This window comes from Colletotrichum abscissum, assembly GCF_030869225.1.
Source record: "Colletotrichum abscissum strain IMI 504890 chromosome Unknown Scaffold_42.1, whole genome shotgun sequence".
Taxonomy (NCBI): Eukaryota; Fungi; Ascomycota; class Sordariomycetes; order Glomerellales; family Glomerellaceae; genus Colletotrichum; species Colletotrichum abscissum.
The window spans coordinates 33,093-57,208 of NW_026850343.1; the positions used below are offsets into that span (position 1 = coordinate 33,093).

Genomic DNA, 24,116 nt, shown 5'->3' on the forward strand with positions numbered 1-24,116 from the left:
ACCAAATTGCATCCGTAGATGAACTTCAAGAAGAGCGGTTCCATCTCCATAGTTACTGAGTGATTACCTATCCATTGCCGGACTGGTGGTTTCTTTTCTTGTCTTCATATATCACCAACGCTTCTCTAACAGGACCCCAGGTTATTGACATCACCTCGCCTCAAGCCAACCGCCAAAAAACTTCCCGACCCATACTCTGTGATTCCATGGACCACCATGCAGATAGCCGCCTTCGCCCTGCGCCTAGCTAGCATCGAGCATCCCGTCCTAAACCGCTGCAAATCCCTCAAATCATACAGCCAGTTCATTGAAAATCCCCGAAATTCTAGACCTCCTCTTCCTGCCGCAGCCCTCCTCTTTCAAGAATAACGGGTCAAGGCCCATGACAAGGCCAGTCAGACTGCCAGTGTCGGTCTCCAAAGAGGATTCTCGCCTAGGACTCAAGACCCTTGTCAACACGAACCTCCCGCCCCTGACGCTAATCCCAAAATCATTTCGAAATTCTCCTGCCAAGCACCCCCGGCTCCCACTCCCAACTCCACCAGCCAACAAAGTTGTAACGCCTTGGGGATCCAGTGTAGGCTTGGCTGGGCGCCGCCGCCGCCGCCGCGCCTCTCCCGCGCTTCTTTTCTCAAACTCAAGTGTACCCATACGAAAATACCGACAAAACCCGGAACCGTGATTCGTAGGGTCTCTTTTGGATCGTCATGCTGCTCGCTACCCTTTTTTCGACGTAGTATTCCGCCCAGTCGATCATATTCGTCTGGATCTTGGTTATATCTCCCAACAATTAGACTTTCCCTCTTCGTCATTGGTGATTTGCACACGGACGCATCAAAAAGAAGCTAGATATGGTCTTTCACCTCAAGCATGGATGGCACTACGGAAATTCGGTTCGAGTGCAAAGGTGACAAACAGCTGGGACAACTTTCCCAGCTACCTACATCACAGTATATCCGGAAACCAAATCCGAGCAAATTCCCCAAGAACTCTGTTCGGCATTCCATGCCGATGAGCGGATACCGCTCCGGCCCGGGGCACAATGAGAGCAAGAAACAGCGGGTAATCTCACGACGCCCTCCCACCTTGCCAAATGCGCAATCTTAGCAAACATATTAACCTTTGCACGCACCTTTTGCTACCTGCTCGCTCGATTCTTTTACTGCGATGGAACAAGGCCCATACAGAACCAATTTCAAGATTACCTAAAACTCTATCTCGAGGCAACTCGCTACGAGTCAAGACTCAAGAGGCGAAAAAAAAAGAAAACTGCTATTCCCGCAGATTACCATCATTTTTGTTGAGTGTATAATCTTTGACCCGGCGGCCATCCGCAGCTACCTTCACTCTCGCTACAGCCCCAGAACTTTCATATAGATGGTCACAACCCCTCCAGGTCCTCTACGCATCTCAACTGCGCAGCAGCCCAAGACCTGGGATGCAGGCGTCCGTATGGAATGTCGCACACGAGATAGACTGCACTGTGGGATATAGATCTCATCAGGTTCCACCAATGCCATCCTTGTCCAACTCTTTGCCTAAACATCAGTCCTATAATTTGCCACTACTTTGTCATGGGATTACTCTGGAGACAACCTACGGACACACTCTCATAGTAGGCGCGCGGATGACGTCCGAGCCTGACTGATCGAAGCTTTCTCCCCTGTGGCTTTCATCTTCCGCTCGATCGCGGGCTACTCCGTAATCAACATAGGCCCCCATTGTTAATCAGTACTACGGATACTCGCACTCGGGCAAGCAGGCAGCCTGTTGGTAAGTTGATGCAACCTGTTGGCCGGGGTCCGAAGAGAAGTCCGACGTCAGTCAAAGATCCCAGGCAACGATATTGCCTCCATCTCTTAGAAAGACTGTCATCTCATGACAACACAGATGTTTTGCAATGTTCTGTATAGTTTTACCATCGAGCTAGGAGTCAGAGATGTTTGAGATCTCAGGGCAATGGCTCCTTCAGTCGACTTTCTGTGCTGGGTCTTCCCTGAGTACACATCACGCAGCCGTCCGGATGGTATCAGCCGTATTTCCCAACGAAGCCATACATAATAGCTTCACCATATGCCTTGTGTAATTGAAAGGATGGCGGTCCACGAACATGTCCATCTATCTCTTCTCCAGCCCAGGCGTTGGCTGTTGGTTTCACGAGATATTCAGTATCCCCTCATTTCCCCTGCAACGGGCGACGGTTACTGACTCAGATCAGATGAACAGATCTCATCGAACGTCTGGACAAAGCTATCAAAAGACCATCACGAAATGAAGAGGATTACTTCCTTTCTCAAAAGAACCCAGCGGGAGCCCCTCTATGAATTTCGCGAGAGCCCGAGTCAGCCCTGAGAGGGGGGACCCCGTCGCAGATCGACACTTTCTCAGATGACCTCCTCGATGGGCGGTCTAGATTCTCTGACATCTCATCGGAACCCTGACCCCTGTCAGGTCTGGCGGAAAAGCGCAAGCGACATCAAAAGTGATGGACACATGTATTCCCGCCGGCTTCGCTGATGAGATCAAAGCTTCAACATCCATCCCGCAGAGCTACATAGATTGGTCGCCGGTCATGTTTCCTCATCACCAAGCTGGCTGTGACCTTTCTTGTTCCCCTTGAGAGTTTGGTCGAATATCCTCCAGAACTTAGATTCGTGACGATGAGGAATTTGATCTTTTTCATTGCTTGTTCGCTCGAGCACTCTCTCCCATGTTGCTGATGCGAGAATATCCAAAGCATTCAAGTATGTGAGCACTTGTTCATACTCCCTCAATGTTTGGAACATCTATCAGAAAGTATTGGGTCATACAAGATCTTCAAGTTTAATTATCCTGATTTTCAGTGGGAGAATATGTTCAATCCATAGGTATACTAGGTTCCCTCACGACAAATTGAGTGAACACCTCCCCGCCGCAATAAGCAACGTGCTTTTCAACAACGTGGCATCCTCCATGTTGTGCTCGTCCTTGCCGACTTCAGAAAACACTAAGCAGCCGCCACGGCCATCTTCTACTCGTCTTCGATCATGGACGCAATACTATGGATTTTCCACACAGAAACCATCTTGGGGGCTAACACTGTGGATCTGGCTCCTAATATAGTCCAGTAGTCATCGTCTTTACAATACCTAATATCTTTGCGAAAGATAACACAGAGTATTCTCCACATGATAGCTCAAGATCCCATCGACAAGTGGTCAAAATTATCTCAAGCTCCTCCAAGACTGCTCCTGTATCTCGTGTTGGGCATCTTGATGCAACACGAAAACCTAATTTGGACGAAGAAGAGGAGGATATCAGACTGCGGGTCTGGACTGATGGATGTTTCTACGACTAACCACCTGCACTCACTAGACTATACACGTTGCATCACTTCACACTTCTGACGTGAGAGATTTGGAAAAATGTTTTGACTTCTTAGATCTCGTCTACCTACAGCCTTCCGTTCCTGAGAACAGAAAAACTTCTACGGACAACGGCCGTATGTCTCCAGCCTCGCCTTGGGCCGGATATCTCCAGTCTCCCCTCCAAGTCGCTTGATCCTACGAAGAAACCAACCTTTCTGGGCCGTCGCCCTCGCCCAGTCCAAAACACTGTACCGAATCGTGTCAGGACCGGACCCGTCCTCGCCAAGGTTCACCTCACCATCACGTTCCATTACCCCCCTGGGCTTCAAAAAGGGCAGCACGTTTGGCGTTCGCAGCAGCGCCGCAAAGATCCGCTTCCTACGTTCGTCAGCATCCCCCCTCAGAGCCTCACGTAACCCTCCCCACCGCGTCACGAGCTCTGAAGGCACGGGAGCCTCTTCATCCAGTTCGAACATAAACTTACCCTCGAAGTTGAAGAGCGTACATGCGGGCAGCGGCGTGCCGGGCTGCCAGCGCTCAATGTTACTGCCGATGCCGTGCGTCGACCACTCTGTGCCGACTTGCTCCACCATACGCGCCCATTCGGTTTCCCGGGAGTGACGATATCTTTTTGCTTGTTCTTGATGCGCTCTGGTGAATACACCACCGAACAGTACGTCCATGACCTGGAGTTCGTCCTCGCGCTTGACCTGAGCGCCGTGTAAAAGGAGAAGCTTGACGGCCGGAGCATCGAGCCAGAACACTGCATAGTGGAGGGGCGAGAAGCCTTCCTTGTCGCACAAGTTCGGGTCGGCGCCGTGTTCCAGAAGCCACTTGAGCAATTTTGGCCGGTAAAAGTTTGCGTCGCCGAGAGAATGGTCGAAGCGGTGGCCTAGGAGAGCCAGGAGCGGCGTGATGTAGAGCGGCTTTATGATGGCGTTGATCTGATCCTTACCATCTTCTACCAAGTCGAACATGGCCTGTGGAATCTCGGGATCGTCCGAGAAAGGATGAACGAAAAAGATTTGCAGAGGGGTGTACCTACCAAAGTCGCCGGTGTAATCACTGTAGTCACTCATCCAGAATGATCTTGAAATCCTGTGCATGAGATCGCTGCTTGGGAACCCAAGGGTAAAGTTCCCGTAAGACGATACTGCTTCGACAGCCAGAGGGTGGCTTATTAACAAATTGAAAGCCGCTTTGATGGCGCATGCTGTTTCCTCATTGCTCTTATAGTGTGCTTCCAAGAGAAAGTAGTCAGGTAGAAACAAATCGTGAAGGGGTGTCACCTTATAGAGCTCGCTATCCTTCACGGACTTACTGCCCTTCATCTTCTTCCTAGGGCTCTCCTCAAGACATGCCCCGAGTGGGTGAGCGCCTAATTCGAGCAGCGTTCGGATGTGAGCGACGTTGAGCTGCCTACATGCGAGATTGAGAGCTGTCTGAGGGATCTTCCGGAGAGGTCCCTGTTGAGGGATCGGAGGTGGTCGTAGGTCTATGCTAGTCGTGGTCTCTTCCAACTTAACGCCCTGTCGGACGAGCTCTCTTATTGCAGAAGAGCAATCTGTCTGACGGAGACAGACAGCATGGAGAGCATTGAGGCCGAACTCGACAGGTGTATGTAGCGGCGCACCTGCTAGGGTCAGTTTGCGAACCATATCGCCGGAGACGGCGTGATGAAGTACCGGAGTATTCATATGGAAGCTAGTTATGCCTCCATGGTCAAAATCTGCGCCTCGATTGATTAACATGTCCACCAAATCGACATGGTCTCGAGCAACAGCAATAGCAAGGAAGAGTCCATGCGGATCGGAAATCTTGGCCAAGAAGCGTGGTGGGAGAGACCTGAGAATAGTTTTGGATATGGTCAACGCGTTCTCGGGAGCCAGCATGGCGGCATGGAGGGGCGAGGGCTGCCCATAAAGGTCTCTGTCAAACTCATACAAGCCAATACCTGACTCTGGGCTTGCAGCAAATATGCGCGGTTCCCACCATGAACGATGACGGGCGGCGAAGCTTAGTGCTGGATTAGCGCCCTTGTGCAGAAGCAGGTCCACGACTTGAGCATAGCCTTTAGACGCAGCCACCATGAGTGGTGTCCATATAGACGGCTCTAGGCTGTGTGGGACGTAGTCCGGTTTAGCTCCGGGCTTCTCAAGGGCCTGGCGGAGGAGATCAACGTTGTTGTGCACTGCGGCGTGGTAGACGGCCCTGGGGTTTTCGCTCTGAGCGTCCCACCGGAGAGCAATGTCGTTGATCGCTTTGTGGTAGTACTTATTGACCATGCCCGCGTTGAGCATGGCCATTGTGGGATGCATTTCCTTGGCGGCTGATATGATGGTGCTTGAAAAATCTACATCCCTCAAGTCCCTAATAATGTCATTCTCAACGTCATCGTCGGCGGGTAATACGTATGTTTCTATCACGTACTCTCGCCCCTTTGTCTCGGCCTGAAACTGGCCGAGCCATTGAGCTATCTCAAGGTACAATTCTGCCGGCAACTGAATTTGGAACTTGCTTTGCTCGGTGACTTGGTCTGGAGAATACATATTGCAGTATGTTTGAAGAATCAAAGCTTGCTTTTGTTGAAGAAAATCGGATGGGGTGTTGAATGGGGTCTGAGTGTTGTCGCTGTGTGGATGTTATCTGTTGTGTGTCTGTTGTGCGAAGTAAATGTCCATGAGTGTGCTGACAAGCCCTGTTAAATACGAAGGATGTTTCACGACTCTCGACATTGTGTACTATGGCTCCAGGAGAGTTCAAAAGTGTCAAAGGTGATTGTGAAAGCTCGCCATTGTTCGATTGCATAAAGCTCAAAGAAAAATATTTTGGTTCAAGCTTCGAGGTTGTGATTCATTTCTAGGCTGCGTAAACTGGCTCGTGGCTGACGATGTACTAGCATCGCAGCGGACACTGACAGGACATGTTGTTCTTTCCATCATATCGTCATTGTTCGTTGTTTATTTCTCTTTCTTTTTGGTCCCCGCTTTCTTTGGGGGGCCTTTGATTCTTCTCGGTCAGCGCGCACAAGAGCATTGTTTGCGCTTACCACTTGGCGTCCTTGCTGGCGAGGAAGCCCTTGAGGATGCCGACAACCTTCTCGAGGGAGGCGAGGTAGACGCGGAGCTCAGCGGCGACCTTGTCCTGGTCGGAGCCGAGCTTGGCGTAGAAGTCCTTGCGGTAGGGGCAGGCGCTCATGGCGGCGCTGAAGATGGGCTTGACGAGGAAGCTGTGGTGGGGCTTGAGGGTGGTGGCGTAGGCATTGCGGAAGGACTCGGAGAGCTCCTCGGACTCCTTGGCGACGTTCTGGCTCAGGGCGATGCAGGTGAACTCGAGACCACTGGCAGAATAGTATTGTTAGTTTCGGCCGCTGCGTTGTCGGTGATACGGGGAGCTCAGAGGCAGACTTACCGAACAAGCCAGAGGAGACCCTCGGTGGCAACGTGCTTCTTGGTGGCCAGCTCGGCCTTGACGAGCTCCTGAAGGGTGGCGGACTCGCCGGGAGCAGCCAGCTGGCGCTCACGGATTTTCTGTACATGGATAAGTCAGGCATTGTTCGTCAACGTCTCTTGGATGTAGTTGTAGGAGGAATATGGTAGTATCTGAGCTTCGTGACAAGGAATGATTCGGAACATGTGGTGAAGGGTGTCGGGGGTATCGAGAGGAGTGAAGTCGTACCTTGATGTTGCCGCCCATGTCGCTCTTGACGGGACCGAAAGCAACGCCTCCAAGGGCATCTAGAAGAGGGGATATTCGTTAGAGACATGGAAACCATCAAAGGCTCGGTGTCTCCTCTGGTATTGAGAGAGAGCAGTCGTGCTGGAGGAACATACCGAAGATGGTGGTCAGAGACTCGGAGGCATCGAGGAAGTCGGAGGTAGGGATGGCATTCTCCTTGTCGGCGTCAGGCTTGACATCGACAAAGGACTTCTTGAAGGTGTCGAGGTAGGTTCCTCCGGGAGGGATCTGAGCGGCCATTGTGTCTGATGTAGGGGGTTTGTTGAAGTGTTTGAAAGATGTGTTTGATGAGAGAGAAAGAAGAATAGGAGAGTAGAAGCGTAGAAGAAAGGGAGGAGATGTAGACAGGTAAAGAGCAGATGTTCCAGGAGCTGTTCAGACGAGAAGCGAAACCCAAAAAAAGGGACAGGACGGGAATCGAGGGGCGGTCAAGCAAATGGCCCCCCGGGAAGCCACGCATACGCAGCAACCCGGACAGCAATAGCAGCACCACCGCAGCAGCAGCCAGCAGGAGCTTCTCATGGGCCATGGCGGGGACCTCTCCCTGGAAACCCCACCACCTGGGACCTGGACCGCCCATTGGAGATCCAACGCGCTAAGCCCAAGCTGTCACAGTGGGGTTGTCGGATCCACTTGACCGGCTGCTCGTTCCTGATACGTCGGTACAGTGCGGATAATGATTACCCCTCATTCCGTTCAACCCCAATCACGTGCTATCGGGACAGTGCATGGACGCATGGGGCACAGTCCATCGCGGGGTCGCGGAAAAAGGAGAAGGCGGAGCTCCGTCCAGTCGGCCCTCTTCCCTCTGCCGTGCCGCCGGCTGCCAGGGACTCCGCTCGCAAATCTCCAGTTCGTAGATGAGGGACCACTGTGTTTCTCATCTTGAGATGCTCCCTTGCGTTTATTTTGGTTTCTGTATCTTGCCTTCAATGCCTTGGTCTTCTCATTGCTAGTTGCTCACACTCTGTCGTCTAAGTCATCTTCGTACATATCTGCACATATTCAAGTACATTACAGACAATACACAGCGGGACGACCCGAGTCTCAAAACCCACCTCATCAATTGAGACAGTTGTCTTGTGGTACGATATCATAGCATCAGAGATAAAATCATGGCCGTGGGAACAACAAATCACCAGCCTCTGCCGGACACGGCACAGATCAAGTCCACAGAAGCCGAAAGACCAGAGAGACGTGCAGTCGTCACGATCATAAACTACTATGACGACCCTGGAGATGGAACCCCTCCCACCCCAATCGTTGTAGGGGGGTAAGGCCGCTTTTTAATATCCTTGTTTACAAGACTTCACATTTCTCGAGTACCGTGTCAATAGCTCGAAATACTCATGCCTTTTATTCAATTCCAGTCAGAAAGTCACAAATGAGAGGAAAATGACACCTCGCACCGTCACCGTCTCCGACATCAGAGGCGAAGAGGACAAGTACACCCTCGACACCCACGGCTTCCAGTACGTCCGCCACACTAGCGTTGAGACGGACTTTACAGACGAGGAACGGGTCAAGGGCGTCTACTATCCCGAGATGGAGAAGCTGTACAAGGAAATGTAAGTCTTGCACGCTTTCATTTATCCAAGCCGGCCGCAAAGTGGGCAGCTTTTGGGCGGTGTAAGGTTTATTATATACACCAGTGGGGGCCAGCATTCACAATTGAGGGCCCATGCTCACCAGGGGTCAACACCAACAGCACGGGAGCAAGCCGGGTCGTCATCTTCAACCACCAGATCCGCCGCGGGCCGGCAAACTGGCACAGCCTAGGCGAACGCAACACGGAGCACCGCGGCCCCCTGCACAAGGCGCACGTGGACCAGTCCTACGACGGCGCCGTCATGATGGCGAGGCACCACCTCGGCGCGGACGAAGCCGGCAGACTCCTCGACAAGGAGAAGCGCCGGTTCCAGATCATCAACATCTGGCGGCCTATTGCGACGGTGCGGCGGGACCCGCTGGCCGTCGCGGACGGGACTACGGTCGCGGAGGAGGACCTTGTCCCGGGCGCGATTATTTATCCCCGTCACCGGGCCGAGACGTGGACGATTAAGCCGAATCCGGCGCACCGGTGGTACTTTTTGGATGGGCAGAAGCCGGATGAGGCGTTGTTCATCAAGTGTTTTGATTCGGATACGTCGGTCGTTCGGAGGGCTGCGCATTGTGCTTTTCGGGACCCGGAGATGGATGAGATGGAGTGTCGGCAGAGTATCGATATCCGGGCGTTGGTGTTTCACTGATGGGTTGGGAAGCTGGAATGATGGACGGTTGTCTTGTCATGGTTGTCTTACCTTGGTCATTGAAACAAGACATGGAGGACGCAATTCAGACGTTGAAGCTGTGCTTATTCAAGACAAGACGGTTAACGGTAGCGCGGGCGCATGGGCAGATACACGTGGGAAGACAGGACCTAGATGTGTCCTAATGTAGATCAAGGAATGCTGATGATAAACACGATCGGATCTAACAGACCTGATGCCGCGCCCAGAAACTCTGCGCAAGCGTGTCTGTGACGGATCTCCTGAGAATTAACAACTATATCAAAGAGACGATGCTTGCGACGAAGTGCGGTCGTTTCGTGGTGGCAGTAAGGGCATGAGGCTCGGCAATTCAAAGATTCAACGGTTCAGTTATTGGTCCAGACACACCATCCGTTGAGAAAAGCGCACTCTCATGATTCGAATATGCTTCATAGAGTGGTCTCAGTAGGTAAAGAAAGTCTCATGGGCTCACTTGAAGCCATGATGCGTAGCACTTCACCTAGAAATTTAAGGCCACATTAAACCCAACCCCAAAACTCAAAATTCACAACATCAGATCCTCAGAAAAGTCCAATTGACTCTGGACCTCCGTCTCCCTGGTATACGATCAATGGGCGGGTATTCCCGAGGAACAATGGCAGTACGATCTGCCGATATTGTGACGTCACGGCTGTCGTCCGCCAAAGATGCAGAAACGCCAAAATTCAGGTTTCCACCCTTCCGCTCGGTACCAGTCCAGACCAATGCAAACTTGCGACAGGCGGCTCGCAATGGCGCCATGACAAGGACAAGCCGGAGTTCGGCACATGTGCCATGCTCTATTTCCCCCTATGCATCGTACCGGGCTGTCGTGCGACCAGGACTCGACATTTTAAAGGAGCTGCAACACATGCATGTCGCAGTTGATAGCAGGGCAGAAGATGCGGCTTTCGACGTGATGGGCAGCTGGGACTTATCGATAAGATCCGCCGGATCAATCTTATCAGAAATGTACGTACCGTGACTGACGTGCTGGAGATGACGTCAGGACCAAAATAGAGTAGCAGGCCCCACCTCTCAAGCAAGAAACCAATGACGGCGTTCCATTGACCAATTCAAACCGCCAAAACGGACGGGACCTTCCCTGTGACCGGCGCACCGAGCGCGGGGCAGGCGTTCTTTTACGTTTTTGTTTCTGCAGCCTTCAGCCCACCAGATGCTTCCAATTCCAAAGACGTTGCCAGGGAAAGGGGCGAGATTGGTGTTTAAATGTCTGGCTCGAGTCTCATGGCTGTGATATGACCCGGACATCCAGGGGCACGCGAGCCCTTGCTAAGCTGAGCACTGGAGCCTTTCAAATTGAGTTCAGCTGCGGACTCTCGCCAGCCTTCCGAGCTGTGGTCCCAACGGCTGAAAGAGGAGGCGCAAGACGCGTGGCATTGCATGCTCGGTTTGCTGGTCTACTGGTCCCAAGACATGCTCCTCTTGGGCCTCGGGATCGTTTTCTCCCAAAGACTGGCAGATGGAGGGTGGGAGCTTGGCTGGATTCGATGGTGTCCCTGACGGGCTGGACAGGGGCTGGATTCTTGCATCCGGATCATCACAGGCACAAGCTGCGAGGCATGGATAATTGTCGTCCAAGACCCGAGTCGTTCGACCCAGCGGATCGTCACATTTGCCCCGCCTTGAAATCGAGTGCAACTGTACAGTAATTATCCGTGGCTGCAGTGCTCCATAAGGTATGACTGCGTGCCTGTTTGCACGTACGCAGGCCCGATACCGAGGTGGGTGAGAGGTACTTGGTTCTGCATACAAATCCTGCGCTATTCAAAAGTACCTATCCGTAGTCTTGTCGTGTCTCACCACCAACAATCGTCGTGTGTGTCGTTCCCCCCCGTCCCGGCGTTGCGCCCACACTTTTCTCCCAAAGTGCACGAGTGAGAGTTCCATTTTCTGTTCGTTTTCCTTGGCCTTGGATCCTGCTTCCGGCCGAACTACTCTCGATCCTCGCACCCCAATTAACCTGCTTGATTAGTTCTCCCGCCGGCGCACGAGTGACGGGAATGACATAGCCCGGGGTTTCTAATTTCAAGCTTTCCCTCCAAGCTTTACTACTTTCCCCATCCCACGCGCCGTCCCTCCATTGCCATTCTCCTCCTTCTCTTCCTCCGTCTCGTCTTCTCTTCTCCCTCCTCCTGAACCTATTCCCACACCTACAAGTCCAAGCTACACGAAGCTTAAACACTTTCCACTGGCCTTTCCCCATCCGAGTGCTGCATACTTGGGCTGGAATGCTTCAACTTGTTCACCCCGCCATTCAGTGTACCCCGCGCATCCTATGATACCCCTCCACACCAGCCACACCCATTAACTTCAACTTTAACTATCCGTTCCGTTCTCCACGACTTCATGATCTAGAGATACCAACATTCGCAGCTTGCGCAATTCTTCCATTCGAACATACCCTCCGTTCAGCGCCCAGGGCAACAAACCGTAATCATGGGGCTCATGACCACAAGCGACCATGGCCATAAGAAGGAAGAAAGCGGGAGCGGCGGCGGTTTCATGGATAAGTTGAAGAAGCCATTCCGCGAGCTGGAGGACAAGCTAGAGGGCACCCACCTCCATGACGCAAAAGTCCATCTTGTGCATAAGAAACACCAGATTGGCAAGCTTGCCAACCTTGTAAGACCATCTTCTCCTCCCCGTTGAAGCTCATTCCACCTGGGAAAGCTAGCCGCCTGGAGCGACCAGCACAACTGACACGCGCTCCAGTTCAACGCCAACCACCGCCACGACGAGGAGCACGAAAAGGCCACCGACGACAAGCGGACAAAGATTGGAGAGGAGCACCGCTTCAAGTCCTTCTTCCCGGAGCGCGACGGCAACCTGATCAAGTGGTACGTCGACGGCCGCGACTACTTCTGGGCCGTCTCCGAAGCTCTCGAGGCCGCAAAGGAGACCATTTACATTTGCGACTGGTGGTTGTCCCCTGAGCTCTTCCTGCGCCGTCCCCCTCACCACAACAAGGAATGGAGATTGGACCAGGTCCTGAAGCGCCGCGCCGAGGCCGGCGTCCAGATTCACATCATTGTCTACCGTGAAGTCGAGGCCGCCCTGACTTGCAATTCTGCCCACACAAAGCATGCCCTGCAAGCTTTGTGCCCCGAGGGCTCGCCTGGCTACGGCAACATCAAGATTATGCGCCATCCCGATCACAATGTCCTCTCCAACGGCGCCGATATGACATTCTACTGGGCCCATCATGAGAAGTTTATCGTCATTGACTATGCCATGGCCTTCATCGGAGGTCTCGATCTGTGCTTCGGTCGCTGGGACAGCCATACCCACCCTCTCGCTGACGCACATCCCGAGGGCGTCCACAACGAGGTCTGGCCGGGACAGGACTTCAACAACAACAGAATCATGGATTTCCAAAATGTCCAGGACTGGAAGCAAAACGAGTTGAGCAAGGCCGAGTACGGGCGCATGCCTTGGCACGACGTATCCATGGGTGTCGTCGGCCCCTGCGTCTACGACATTGCCGAGCACTTTGTCCTGCGCTGGAACTTTGTGAAGCGCGACAAGTACAAGCGCGACGACCGATTCGACTGGATCCAGCTGCGCGGCCGTCTGGCCGAAGACGAGGATCTTGTGGGAGTCCAACGACCTAAGCATCCTGTGGGAGAGTACCTCACCCACCCTCTGGACGAGAAGAGCCTGTCGAACCTGGAGAACAAGGGATCCATGCACGCTCAGATCGTGCGGTCCAGCGCCGACTGGTCCAGCGGTATCCTGACCGACCACTCGATCCAGAACGCCTACTGTGAGATCATCAGCAAGGCCGAGCACTTTGTCTACATTGAGAACCAGTTCTTCATCACCGCCACCGGCGACCAGCAGGCACCGATCCACAACCGAATCGGCCGAGCCATTGTCGATGCCGTCGTGAGGGCTGGCAAGGAGGGCCGTAAGTTCCGCGTCATCGTCCTCATCCCCGCCATTCCCGGTTTCGCCGGCGATCTCAGAGACGATGCAGCCACCGGTACTCGTGCCATCATGGACTACCAGTACAAGTCAATCTGCCGCGGCGAGCACTCCATCTTCGAGCAGGTCAAGAAGGAGGGCATCGACCCCAGAAACCACATCTTCTTCTTCAACCTGCGATCATACGACCGTCTCAACCGCACATCCGCCGTGGAGAAGAGAGAAAAGGACACGGGCGTCAAGTACGCCGAGGTGCAGCGCGCGCAAGCCGAAGAGGTCATGGGCACGGGAATCCACGGCATCAACGACCCCACCGAGAAGGAGCGCGACGAGCACATGGGCGCCAAGGCCGAACAAGTCGGCGGCGGCAAGACCACCGAAGCCCAAAATGCCATCGACGCCAAGCAGCGCTTCGAAGCCAGCCTCGGCGACGCGCAGCTCAACAACAAGACCTCGGTTGCGCAGCACGCCATGGCCAACTCCGGCTCCATCGAGGACGAGCCGTGGGAGGACGAGGACCCGGAGACGGAGATCCGCAACTGGATCCAGGAGGAGCTCTACATCCACTCCAAGCTGCTCATCGTCGACGACCGCATCGTCGTCTGCGGCTCCAGCAACCTCAACGACCGCAGCCAGCTGGGATACCACGACAGCGAGCTCAGCATCGTCATGGAGGACACGAAGCGCGTGCCGAGCACCATGGACGGGAAGCCCTACGAGGCCGGGTGGCACGCGACGTCGCTGCGCCGGTACCTGTGGCGCGAGCATCTTGGTCTTCTGCCCGCGCAGGACCTGGACGGGTCGCAGGACCCCAACGCGCGTCCGCCGGGCCACGCGGAGAATGACCCGTGGGACCGCGACGAGACGTGGAAGTTTGTCGAGGATCCGATGAACGACGAGCTGTGGGAGATGTGGACGGGCAACGCTACGCGGAACACGGATCTGTACCGTCACCTGTTCCACGCCGATCCTGATGACCACAGTAGGTTTTCCCCTCTCGCATTGTGCAGTATTGAATCAGAGCTAACATTCCCTTTAGTCAAAACCTTTGACGACTACGACAGATACCTGCCGCCAAAGGGCGTCAAGGCGGGCCACATTTTCGACCAGTTCATGCCGGCGGCGGACGCGCGGCAAAAGATTGACCAGATCAAGGGCCACCTCGTCTGGTTCCCGCTCGACTTTTTGCGGGACGCCGAGATGGCGGAAAAGGGGCTCCAGGTGAACCAGATTACCGAGAGTATCTACACCTAATTGACCAGGGAGATGGTCATTGTTTTGGTATATCACGGACGAAGTGTCAAATGAAGGATGGAGGGAGGAAGAGAGGGATAATGGAGGACTTTGGGAAAACAACCCTATGAATAACGTGAATTAATGCATTAATACCAACAAGGGCCACTTTGGCTTGTGCTTACTGTTATTGTATTAGAAGATGAACGATATGCTTTTGATAGACACATTTGCAGAGTTGAGCAATTCAACCCTTTGCAAACTTTCACAGGATAAGTAATCATCTTTCCCAAAGCAACATGAACGAGAAATTAGGTTATTCGCCTAAATGAGCTATGCTTATGAGCTTCCTGTGTTTCTATGATGCCATCGCTTCTCTCATGCCTACGCGAAACGATGCTGTTTCTTTATAGATAAACCGACGAACTGTGGTAGTCTGCGCCTATACTCATTGACCCTGGTTGAAGTTCATCGAATACCCTCCCGTCTTCTCATCCTTGACCATCTGGAAGTTATCCGTACTCAGTCCAAACGGCTTCAAAATGCCATTGCCCAGCTGTATTCATACGTTAGCAAGCGCAACACTTTCACAGCAATCTCTCGAATTTCACGTTCAGAACTCACATCCTTGAGCTTCCCCCACATCTCCGCCGTCTCCGCCTCCTGCGCAGCCTTGGTCCTCGGCGGCAACACCCTCAACTGCGTCTGCACGATCTTGCGATCCGCGGCCGCGAGGTTCCCCATCTCAGCCAGCGCTTTATAATCCTCCTCCGCGCCCGCGAGGTTCTGCCACCCGCCCTCCTCGCTCCGCGCCCTCGCCCTCCGCATGAGCGCTTTCGCTCGAATGCGCAGGACGTCGTCCGCCCTCTTCCTACGCGCGACCTCCTCTTCATCTTCCGCGGAGGTGACGGGCGCGGGGGCGGCGGCGCTGGCGCCCGAGCTGACAATCTCCTCCTCCACGCCCTCTTCCTCTTCGGCCTTGCGCTTCTCGCGGCGTTCCTGCTCGAGGGCGGATTCCTTGTCGATGCGGTCTAGGGAGCCGAGCGCGGCGGAGGCGGAGGAGATTGCGTCTTTCCATTGGGAGAGTTTGAGGTGGCAGGCGGAGATGTTGGAGCGGAGGACGGCGAGGTCGTAGTCTAGGTAGTTTGGGCAGACGGAGACGGCCTCGTCGTATTTTGCGATGGCGGAGGTGTATTGGGAGGATGTGAAGAGGGCGTTTGCTTCGGTTTTGTGGGTGTTGGATTCGGATAGGAGGGACTGCGGGTTGTGTTAGATGTGAGGGATTGAGATCGAGGTTGGAGTAGCTTTTTCATGGTCATTGAGGTGAGTGTTGAGCTCATCGTAGGGGTGGTATGAGATTGAGGGATTCGGCACTTGCCAGCCATGGCTTCATGTGATTTCATTTGAATACTCGAAGAGCTTGTAACTCGGGAAGTCTAAAATGCATAGAATGAGAGCAAGGGAACAATTTGCCTTACCGCCTCCTCTTCAGGAGAGAACTTCTCCTGGACCTCTTCAGGCTCATCCTTGACCGGCGTGTTCTTGCCCTTACCCTGAGGCTCCTTCTCTGTCTCCTTGGACGCCATCTTGAAGGCAGCAGCGAGTTGTTGTAGACTCGTTTGACGTTGAGAATAGATGTCAAGCTGAGTCAAAGGTGCAGGCAAGGCAGCCCCAGGAATGTCGTCACTGAGGTGTCTCGTCCCCACGTGGATTTGGTGGGGTGGGACGGTGAGGCTGTTCACATGTTTTCGGGCGGTGGAAGCCACATTCTGCTGACCCAATTCGCTAAAGGTACCTGTAATACAGCGCTTTAGGGGTCTTTCAGCGGCTGGACTCGCTGGGATCCAATCGATTCACCATGAGGGGGTACAGTATGCGCCGTCGCCTGAACTGTACCTATTATGAGAAGATACTGATTCCTGAATCCGAGGTGAGCGACAGTACAATTAAGGCTGTCGGTATTAGAAGAAAAGACAGCGAAGACAAAATTTGACTCAAATGTTTTCCGTTACTCTAAGTATCCCATAAAGAGTCGAAACCCTTTGTATTAGGTACAGTGACTCGAGTACTTGTTAGTTGTTTTTGCTACGATGTACGGAGTACAGTGTCAAGACGGCACAGAAAGTATAGGTACAGTGTACGGGGATACTTGGGACCCCACTTCCCCATCTGGTCGCCATTTTATTCGGGAAAGAGCTGAGCGACCCCTCCATCGGTGCCTTCCGCTTCCGTTTTCACCCCGCCGTTGTTCCTGAACGCCCCTGCCCGTTTGACCTTTGGCTTCCTGTCCATTGTTCCTTCCGTCCCTCAAATTCACTTTGTTGACTCAGGTCCTTCCGAGAAAGGATCAAAAGGCCTATTTTGGCTGCTGCTAAGAAAAATCCTCCGCCTTTTTCTTCACCTCCACAAACTTTCCTCGTGATACCCCCAACTGGAGATTCTTCCTTTTCTTCAGACCTCTTCCACCCTCAACCACTCCTCCTTCTACCATTGCTCCTTCGACAATTGTCTCGAGGATACTCAATTGCTACCCCCTCTTCCTCTCTCTTACCTTCGCACTTGACATTCATCACATCACCTCTGCAACTTGCCTGCCGTCGCAATGGCTCCTCGCACCGAGTAAGTCTTCTCTCCTCCTTCAGCCTCAACGAACCAATTGACTGATCTTGACATAGCTTCCCTCCCATCCGGGCCTGCCTGTTCGACATGGACGGCCTCCTCCTCGACACCGAAGACCTCTACACCGCCTGCATCAACATCGTCCTCGAGCAGTACGGCCGCCCTCTCCTTCCCTGGAACATCAAGGCCAAGCTTCAGGGCCGCCCTGGTCCTGACGCCACTCGCATCTTCCACGAGTGGGCTCAGCTCCCTATTACCCATGAGGAGTACCACCAGAAGCTGTCCGCTCTCCAGCGCCAGATCTTCCCCTCCACCAAGCCTCTCCCCGGCATCCCCCAGCTCCTTCAGAACCTCGGTCGCACCCGCTACTTCGACCACAAGCCCGCCACTGCTGACGGCAAGACTGCTCAGCGCGTTCACATTGCCCTGGCTACCTCCTCCCACGAGGCGAACTTCAAGCTCAAGTCTGACCACCTGACTGAGCTCTTCTCAGTCTTCCCCTCCCAGCGCCGTGTCCTGGGTGACGACACCCGCATTGCTCCCGGCCGCGGCAAGCCCAACCCCGACATCTTCCTTCTGGCCCTTAAGACCATCAACGAGTCTCTTCCCGAGGGCGAGAAGCCCATCACCCCCGAGGAGTGCCTCGTCTTCGAGGACTCTGTTCCCGGTGTTGAGGCTGGTCGCCGCGCCGGCATGCGTGTCATCTGGTGCCCTCACAAGATGCTCCTCAAGGAGTACGCCGGCCGCGAGAAGGAGGTCCTCGCTGGCCGCACTGGCGAGGCCGGCCAGGTCGACATGCACCAGGTCGGCGAGATTGACGACGGCTGGGCCGAGTACCTGCCCACTCTCGAGAACTTCCCCTACGAGAGGTTTGGCATGACCATCCCTTCCATTGAGGTCGACAACGAGCCCTTCATGAAGGAGAACGTCAGCGGCAGCGTCGTCACCAACACCAACGGCTCTGCTTAGTGCACTGCCTTCAGCAAGCAAGAAAGTTTTGGAACGTGGCTTGGCATAATTCCTAGCTTAACCCCGCAGACTTTGAGTTTTCTTGCCTTCTTTTCTCTTTGTTGAGCAATTTTCACGAAGAAACGGCGATAGATGGGACAAACGGATTTCACGACGATTGGACGAATGGGTCGATGGATTTTGGGCACGTCAATAGAAGATGAGTCTGGAAAGGGAAGGAAAATCAACTTTTTTTCCATAGAAAGTTCTTGGTGTCAAGACACTGAGCGCTTAACATTTGCTTTTTGAGCATTGGCATTGCGATAGATTCCCTCCCGCGTTAGACAGAACCCCAACATCCCCTTTCCCATTCGAATAAAACAAGATACCAGATAATGCAGACAACGATCAAAGACAGTTCCTTAACCCTAGAGTGCTTTGTGTATGATGAACTGTAAGAAGAGCAAACAAAGGAGCAAAAGTGTGTGCCCAAGATAGAATAATAGTAAATATCTCATGGTATCGGTGCCCTTTGCAGAGCATTCTGGGGTCTCCCAACCATTGGAGCCTCTTCAAAGTGCTGGAGCGCATCTCAGCATAAAAACCATCTTTCCCCCCTTTGTCTCCGTGTGAAGTGCCGGAACGCCCACATTTCCCATTGTCCATTTGCAATTCTCTCCAAACATATCCCCATAGTTGTTCTCAACCAGGGGCGGGGACCCGTCCTATCTGACGCAATGCTTTGCCGGCCGTCCTGTAAAGCCGCGGTGCCCTCCTCTCCCAATTGTAGCCTTTGCATGAAACAGATGATGCAGTAGAAGAGAAGAAGTTCCAAATAAAAGAGAAGAGAGGATAAAGGGAGTCGTAATCGTAAGGTAGGGTGGGTTAGCAAACCAGTGCCAGCCCTCTTTTGGGTTTTCGGTAATCCACGATGTTGAAACGTTTGGAGAGCAAATATCCGCCTCCTGTTTTCTTGAAGAATATTATATATATGAATCCGTCCTTTCCCTCTCTTACGGTTTCGTTGGAAGGAGGGAACGAGTTGGAACAAAATAGTAAAGTAAGAAAAGGAAAAAAAAAGATAAGCCAACTTGGAAGAAAGAAGAGTAAAAAAGAAGCGAAAGAAGAGGTCATCATGGGAAACCCTGGTAGCTGTACGAATCATGGCGATTCGGCGGCTTCCACCAGTCTTTGTAGGGGGCATTCGGCAAACTAAAGTCGGCGTACGAGAGCGGGTTCACGAGGGCCTTCATCGGCGCAGAAGCAGCAGCGCTCGACGCCGACGGCGCGCTCGACGTCGCCATGGCAGGCGGGTTCCCCGGCGGGCCCGGTCTCCCACCGCCATAACTCCCCACGGAACCTCGGTGGTCCCCAGGAGCACCGGCACCGCCAGCCGGACCACTGAGAGAAGCGTGCGACGGCGCGGGCGAGGGCCACCCCCACGCCCTCTTGAGCTCGCCGTGGATGCTGCCGAGGCGCCACCCGCTCTCGGCGTGGATCTTGTCGAGGATCTCGAGGACCTCTTCCTGCTCGCGCGGGTCGGTGAGGACGGCGGAGGCGATGGCGAGGGAGCGGATCGCGACGGAGGCGACGCCGCGGTCTTTTGTGTGGGCTACGATGCCGCAGACTTGGTGGGCGTGGTGGAGCTGGAGGGCGCGCATTTCTTCCGAGGCGCGGCCTGGTTCCATTGGGTTCGTTTGGGCGAGGAGGCACTGGGCTGTGTGGTAGAAGAGGCGGCCGATTATGGCGGCGCGTTTGATGAGCCTGTGAGATTTGTTAGATACGAAGACAAGTTTGGGGGGGAGGAAGAAGAGGAGTGAGGGAGACTTACCAGACGTTGGGAAAGGCGGATTTGGAGTTCGTCTGCGATGGGTAGAGGTATCCGAACGGGTGCATCGTCCTCGGGCAGGTGTTGTTCCACTTGTCGCAGAGCTTCTTGAGATCCTGCCACTGCTGGAGTCGGTTACCCAGGCGGATCTGCTCGTCGTGCGGGCTCGGCTCCTGGAACCGCGGGATCGTGGCGCGGAAGTTTGCAATCTTGGCCACAATGTACAGGATCCGATGGACCCAGACCTCCTCCTGTCCAAAGCCATCACCGGACCTCGATGCCGCCGCCGCCGCCGCCGACCCAGCCGGACCGCATCCCTCGTTGGTGAAATTCGTATCCAGACCCCACTGATCGGGATCCCACGACGTCTGCCAGTTGAAGGCGAGGCACGAGAGCACCTCCATGCCGATGTTGAGCCAGAAGCACGCGGCGCCGATGCCGGAGGACCGGGCGTCCCACTTACACTCGCGGATGAGGGCGCGGGCGCCGGCGATGTGGTTCATGCGCTGGGCGGGCTTCTCGGACATGATTTCGTAGACGTTGAGGACGACGGCCGTGGTGGCGCACTCGCCCGTGTTGCGGTCCGGGTTCTGCAGGCTGCGGAGGAGCTGCGTGGTGGCGGTGTCGTAGTAGAAGAGGGCTTTATCGTCCTCGTAGGCCGGGTTGACGAGCGTCAGGTGCTTTACGCCGCAGGCGAGGAAGGCGTTGAGGAGCATGGGGGATTTGAGGGCGTGGTAGGGGATCAGGCGGGAGAAGTGTTTCTCCTTGTCGAGCGAGTCCATCCAGACGCCGACTTCTTCGACGAACACTTGCATGTAGAGGATCTCCTCGGGGGAGTTGAGGTACTCCCGCTCGCCGGCGGTGGCCTTTTCGCTCGGTGGGGGGGTCATCATGCCGTCTACGGCTAAGGGATTTCCGGCGGCGGCGGCGCTGCTGCGGTAGCTTGGTGGCGGCGCTGTGGGTTGCGGGACGATGGAGGCCGCGCTCGAGGCGTCGCTGTCGCGGTGGTGGCCGTGGGCGCGGCTGTTGGGGATGCCGCCGGCGCCGGTGTCGCGGTACGAGGCGAAGTGCTCGTGGAGGCTGTAGGGGTGGTGAGGTGCCGCCTGTGCTTGGTGAGCCGAGTTTTGGGGCGTGAGGTAGGCGGATTCGCTCTCGCGGCGCGGGTAGGCTGATGATGATGATGATGACTCGATGGGTCCTCCTCCGACTCCTGCTCGCGGGGGAGGGGGTTCGCGATAGTACGGGTGGTGGCTGTACGACGGGGGCGGCGGCGGCGGTGGTGGTGGGTGGTGGAGGAGGTGAGTTCTCGGTGAGACGGAGGCGTCTGGGCCGCTTGCTCTTGCGTGTGGGAGGAGGTGGGATTGGTGCCGGAGGGTCGGCTCTAGATGGCCTAGATGCCGTGGCGGAGGGGCGACGGCGGCCTTTTTATCAAGATGAGCGTACCGGCCGAGGCCTCCGACATACTCTGAGGCGATGAGCCTCGATTCATCTTGGAATTGGACTGTAGGTTCGTTAGCATGGAGGTCCAAGTACTCTATGTGACCATTTTTTCGTCCTCTTTCTTCAAGAGAAGATGAGTGATGCACAGAGAGAATGAGTGGCCGACGGAAATGGGCAGTCGTTGAAAATGAGGGCATTCGCAACTCACCTGACCACTCCACAGTGGGGGGCATGTACGGCGGTTTCTTGACCTGCACGTCTATAAAATTAAGCCTCACGCCGCGTTTGCATTCTCGACTGCTTTTTCGACAATTTAGACAGTCTGGTAACCCTTCGTCACATTTTAGATGCCGTTCCCTACACGTTAGACAACCCGTCCGCACTCGTTTTGATTTGGTGGCGGTCGCGGCGGCGGCAGCGGCGGATTTCTCTGGGGATTTGGGTTTGACGAGCAGGTCGCGCGACGGGGTGAGGGAGTGGATGCTCGCGCTGCGGCGGGGCGGGATGTGGGAGCTGGGCAAGTTCATGGTGTCTGCGGCGCTGTGTTGGTAGTGCTGTTGATGATGATGATGATGATGATGCTGGTTGAGATAGTTTGACTGGTGATGTTGGTGATGATTCCCGAGATACGAAGATGCCGATTCCGAGTTGGAGGCGGCGTCGGCGTCGGGGCCGAGGGTAAAGTCTGGCGTAAAGTCGGAGGAGAAGCCGAAGGAGAGGGAGGAGACCTGGTCCTCGTCGTCGTCGTCGTTGTCGCCCCCTACTAGGTGGTAAGGATCGTGGACGAAGTCGAGGGGCGGATGCTCAAAGGGATTCAGCACCGCCGAACCGAGGCCAAAGCCTGGCACGAGGACGCCTGCAGAGGCGTCGTATGCCTCCAGGGCTACTCGAAAGATCCGTCTCTGGCGAGTAGAGACGGATGGGGATCGGTGGGGGGAGGAAAGCGATGCGCGGCCTGTTTCTTTTCAGTGATTGCTCGGGACACCTGATTGTGGTGAATTGGGTTGCGATTGGGAGGTCGTCTTGGGCATCAAACGTTGGTTGACGTCGTTGGAAGTTGGTGATGTCGTTGTCGATGTTTCGTGTCGTGAGAGAGAAAATGCGCTGATGAGCGGTCGTTGGATGAGATTAGTCGGCCCTCTCACGATGAGAGTGAAAGGAGGCGCGTAGGCGGGGATTGGAGTGAGTGAGTGAGTGAGTGAGTGAGAGCGCGCAGCTGCAGGGGCTCTCTCTCTCTTCTCTCTCAAAGTGTTCTCTCAAATGTACGGAGCCGAAAATGGGGGGCTGCTGGGAAGAGGCAGCCTATCGCGGGGAAGGGAGAGAGGAGTCTGCGGTTATCGAGTTTGCTATCTCGGTACTGGGCGCTGTTGGTCGTAGGTGGTGGTGAGATCGAAGACGACGATCGGAGTCGAACGGGTTGTCGGCTATGCAGTGCGCGCGATGCAGCAGCGTTGAAGGCGTCGGGTAAGGGGGTGAGGTGTGAGGTGAGAGTGTGTCGGTGAGTGAGTTGAGCGTCGAGTTGAGTTGTGAGTGTGTAGTGTGTGTGTGTGAGAGAGAAAGCGGAGAATGGAGTGCGGTTTGTGAGAGTGAAAAGTCGAGATGTAAAAGTCACAAGCTGCTAGTCGCCTCCTGGGATGGAACGGGATTGACTTGACTAGCGTAAAAGATGGTGAAGTGTGAAGAGTGGTCCCCTTTTCCCTGTCTCACTCACTCACTCTCTGTGCTGTGAGTGTGTGTGTGTGTGCTGTGTGTGTGCTCTGTGCTCCGTCTCTTTCAGGCCAGGGCGTTACGTTGGGTAATACCTTACGGTGTGTGGTAAGGTGTGGATAGTGTGTGTGAGTGAGTGCGAGGGAGTGTGTGTGTGTGGACGGTACAGGTGGAGGGAAGCGTGAGACTTGGTCTGTTCTCGTGCCCGCTAGGTCGTTTACATATGCAGGAATCCCGGGCGATGGGTGGGCGGACTGTGGACAGTCTGGGGCGAGGCGCTGTACCGAGTAGGCAGTGCGTGGGTGTTGGAGAGACTTGGACGAGTGGGCAGTGGGTGCAACAGAGTTCTCGTTCCTCTTTTGCCGGTGTGGTGTCGTCTTGTCTCCGATGCTGCGATCTCCCCGGTCCTATCCGGCCTTGGGTGTATCTGCTTCAAGATAGTCAAGGGTGGAGGGAAGACTTGTATCGCGATGCAATGTCGCTGATGATTCCCATCAGAGGGCAGAATAACGAGGCCGAAGAAATGCGAACAAGAACGACAACGACATGAGAACCTGGGCGGCGGAGGATGGAAACAGGTAAGGTAGGCAGTGTCGAGAGTTGAAATCTCTCGGCAAAGGAGCGGGATCAAGCGGGATGGGTTTCCCAACTGAGAGGGGACCTCAGGTCGGGATCGGGGGTGCCAGGACTCCAGGAGCCAGCCAGGAGACAGGGGGGTATGGCCCTTGGGGGTCTTGTTCCCTCCCTGGGTTATGGTTGTGAGGGAGTGTTCTAGCTAAGACAACAAAGTCTTGGGATGGGGAAACGTCGCGAAAAGCCGCGAGTACGCTGATTTGTCGCAGATGGCGCAAACTTGGTGGTAGAGGAAAAGTCTTGGTCAAGACTACGTGTGTGATCCTTCTTGGCCTCAAAACCTCAACGGCTCTTGGCTGTGTATTGAGATTTGTTCCGTCTAGTGTCAAGTCGAAGGGGTGGGAAGGCAGAAAGTCTTGGATGAAAAGGATCTTGGGCAAAAAGGAA

General features: G+C 54.6%; 7 protein-coding genes across 7 annotated transcripts; 3 read left to right on the top strand and 4 right to left on the bottom strand.

Annotated features, from left to right (window-relative positions):
• Positions 1-3,466: 3,466 nt before the first annotated feature.
• On the bottom strand, positions 3,467-5,653 carry CABS01_13006 (uncharacterized protein; the record flags this gene model as incomplete). The annotated part of the gene is made up of 1 exon (XM_060546353.1): positions 3,467-5,653. The coding sequence occupies one exon, from the start codon at positions 5,651-5,653 to the stop codon at positions 3,467-3,469; it is 2,187 nt and encodes a 728-aa protein (XP_060395251.1).
• A 739-nt stretch (positions 5,654-6,392) lies between these two features.
• CABS01_13007 (glycolipid transfer protein) lies at positions 6,393-7,325 on the bottom strand (the record flags this gene model as incomplete). The annotated part of the gene is made up of 4 exons (XM_060546354.1): positions 6,393-6,687; positions 6,759-6,877; positions 7,026-7,084; positions 7,181-7,325. The coding sequence occupies 4 exons, from the start codon at positions 7,323-7,325 to the stop codon at positions 6,393-6,395; spliced, it is 618 nt and encodes a 205-aa protein (XP_060395252.1).
• An 875-nt stretch (positions 7,326-8,200) lies between these two features.
• CABS01_13008 (uncharacterized protein) lies at positions 8,201-9,334 on the top strand (the record flags this gene model as incomplete). The annotated part of the gene is made up of 3 exons (XM_060546355.1): positions 8,201-8,358; positions 8,456-8,653; positions 8,794-9,334. The coding sequence occupies 3 exons, from the start codon at positions 8,201-8,203 to the stop codon at positions 9,332-9,334; spliced, it is 897 nt and encodes a 298-aa protein (XP_060395253.1).
• Positions 9,335-11,833: 2,499 nt separating this feature from the next.
• Positions 11,834-14,575, top strand: CABS01_13009 (uncharacterized protein; the record flags this gene model as incomplete). The annotated part of the gene is made up of 3 exons (XM_060546356.1): positions 11,834-12,019; positions 12,110-14,303; positions 14,361-14,575. The coding sequence occupies 3 exons, from the start codon at positions 11,834-11,836 to the stop codon at positions 14,573-14,575; spliced, it is 2,595 nt and encodes an 864-aa protein (XP_060395254.1).
• Positions 14,576-15,002: 427 nt separating this feature from the next.
• CABS01_13010 (uncharacterized protein) lies at positions 15,003-16,140 on the bottom strand (the record flags this gene model as incomplete). Its single annotated transcript, XM_060546357.1, has 3 exons — positions 15,003-15,110; positions 15,179-15,811; positions 16,033-16,140. The coding sequence occupies 3 exons, from the start codon at positions 16,138-16,140 to the stop codon at positions 15,003-15,005; spliced, it is 849 nt and encodes a 282-aa protein (XP_060395255.1).
• Positions 16,141-17,156: 1,016 nt separating this feature from the next.
• CABS01_13011 (haloacid dehalogenase-like hydrolase) lies at positions 17,157-18,142 on the top strand (the record flags this gene model as incomplete). Its single annotated transcript, XM_060546358.1, has 2 exons — positions 17,157-17,173; positions 17,230-18,142. The coding sequence occupies 2 exons, from the start codon at positions 17,157-17,159 to the stop codon at positions 18,140-18,142; spliced, it is 930 nt and encodes a 309-aa protein (XP_060395256.1).
• A 1,112-nt stretch (positions 18,143-19,254) lies between these two features.
• On the bottom strand, positions 19,255-22,420 carry CABS01_13012 (uncharacterized protein; the record flags this gene model as incomplete). The annotated part of the gene is made up of 5 exons (XM_060546359.1): positions 19,255-19,885; positions 19,953-21,450; positions 21,598-21,648; positions 21,751-22,272; positions 22,375-22,420. 5 exons carry the CDS (start codon positions 22,418-22,420, stop codon positions 19,255-19,257), a joined length of 2,748 nt encoding a protein of 915 aa, XP_060395257.1.
• Between the last annotated feature and the right edge of the window lie 1,696 nt (positions 22,421-24,116).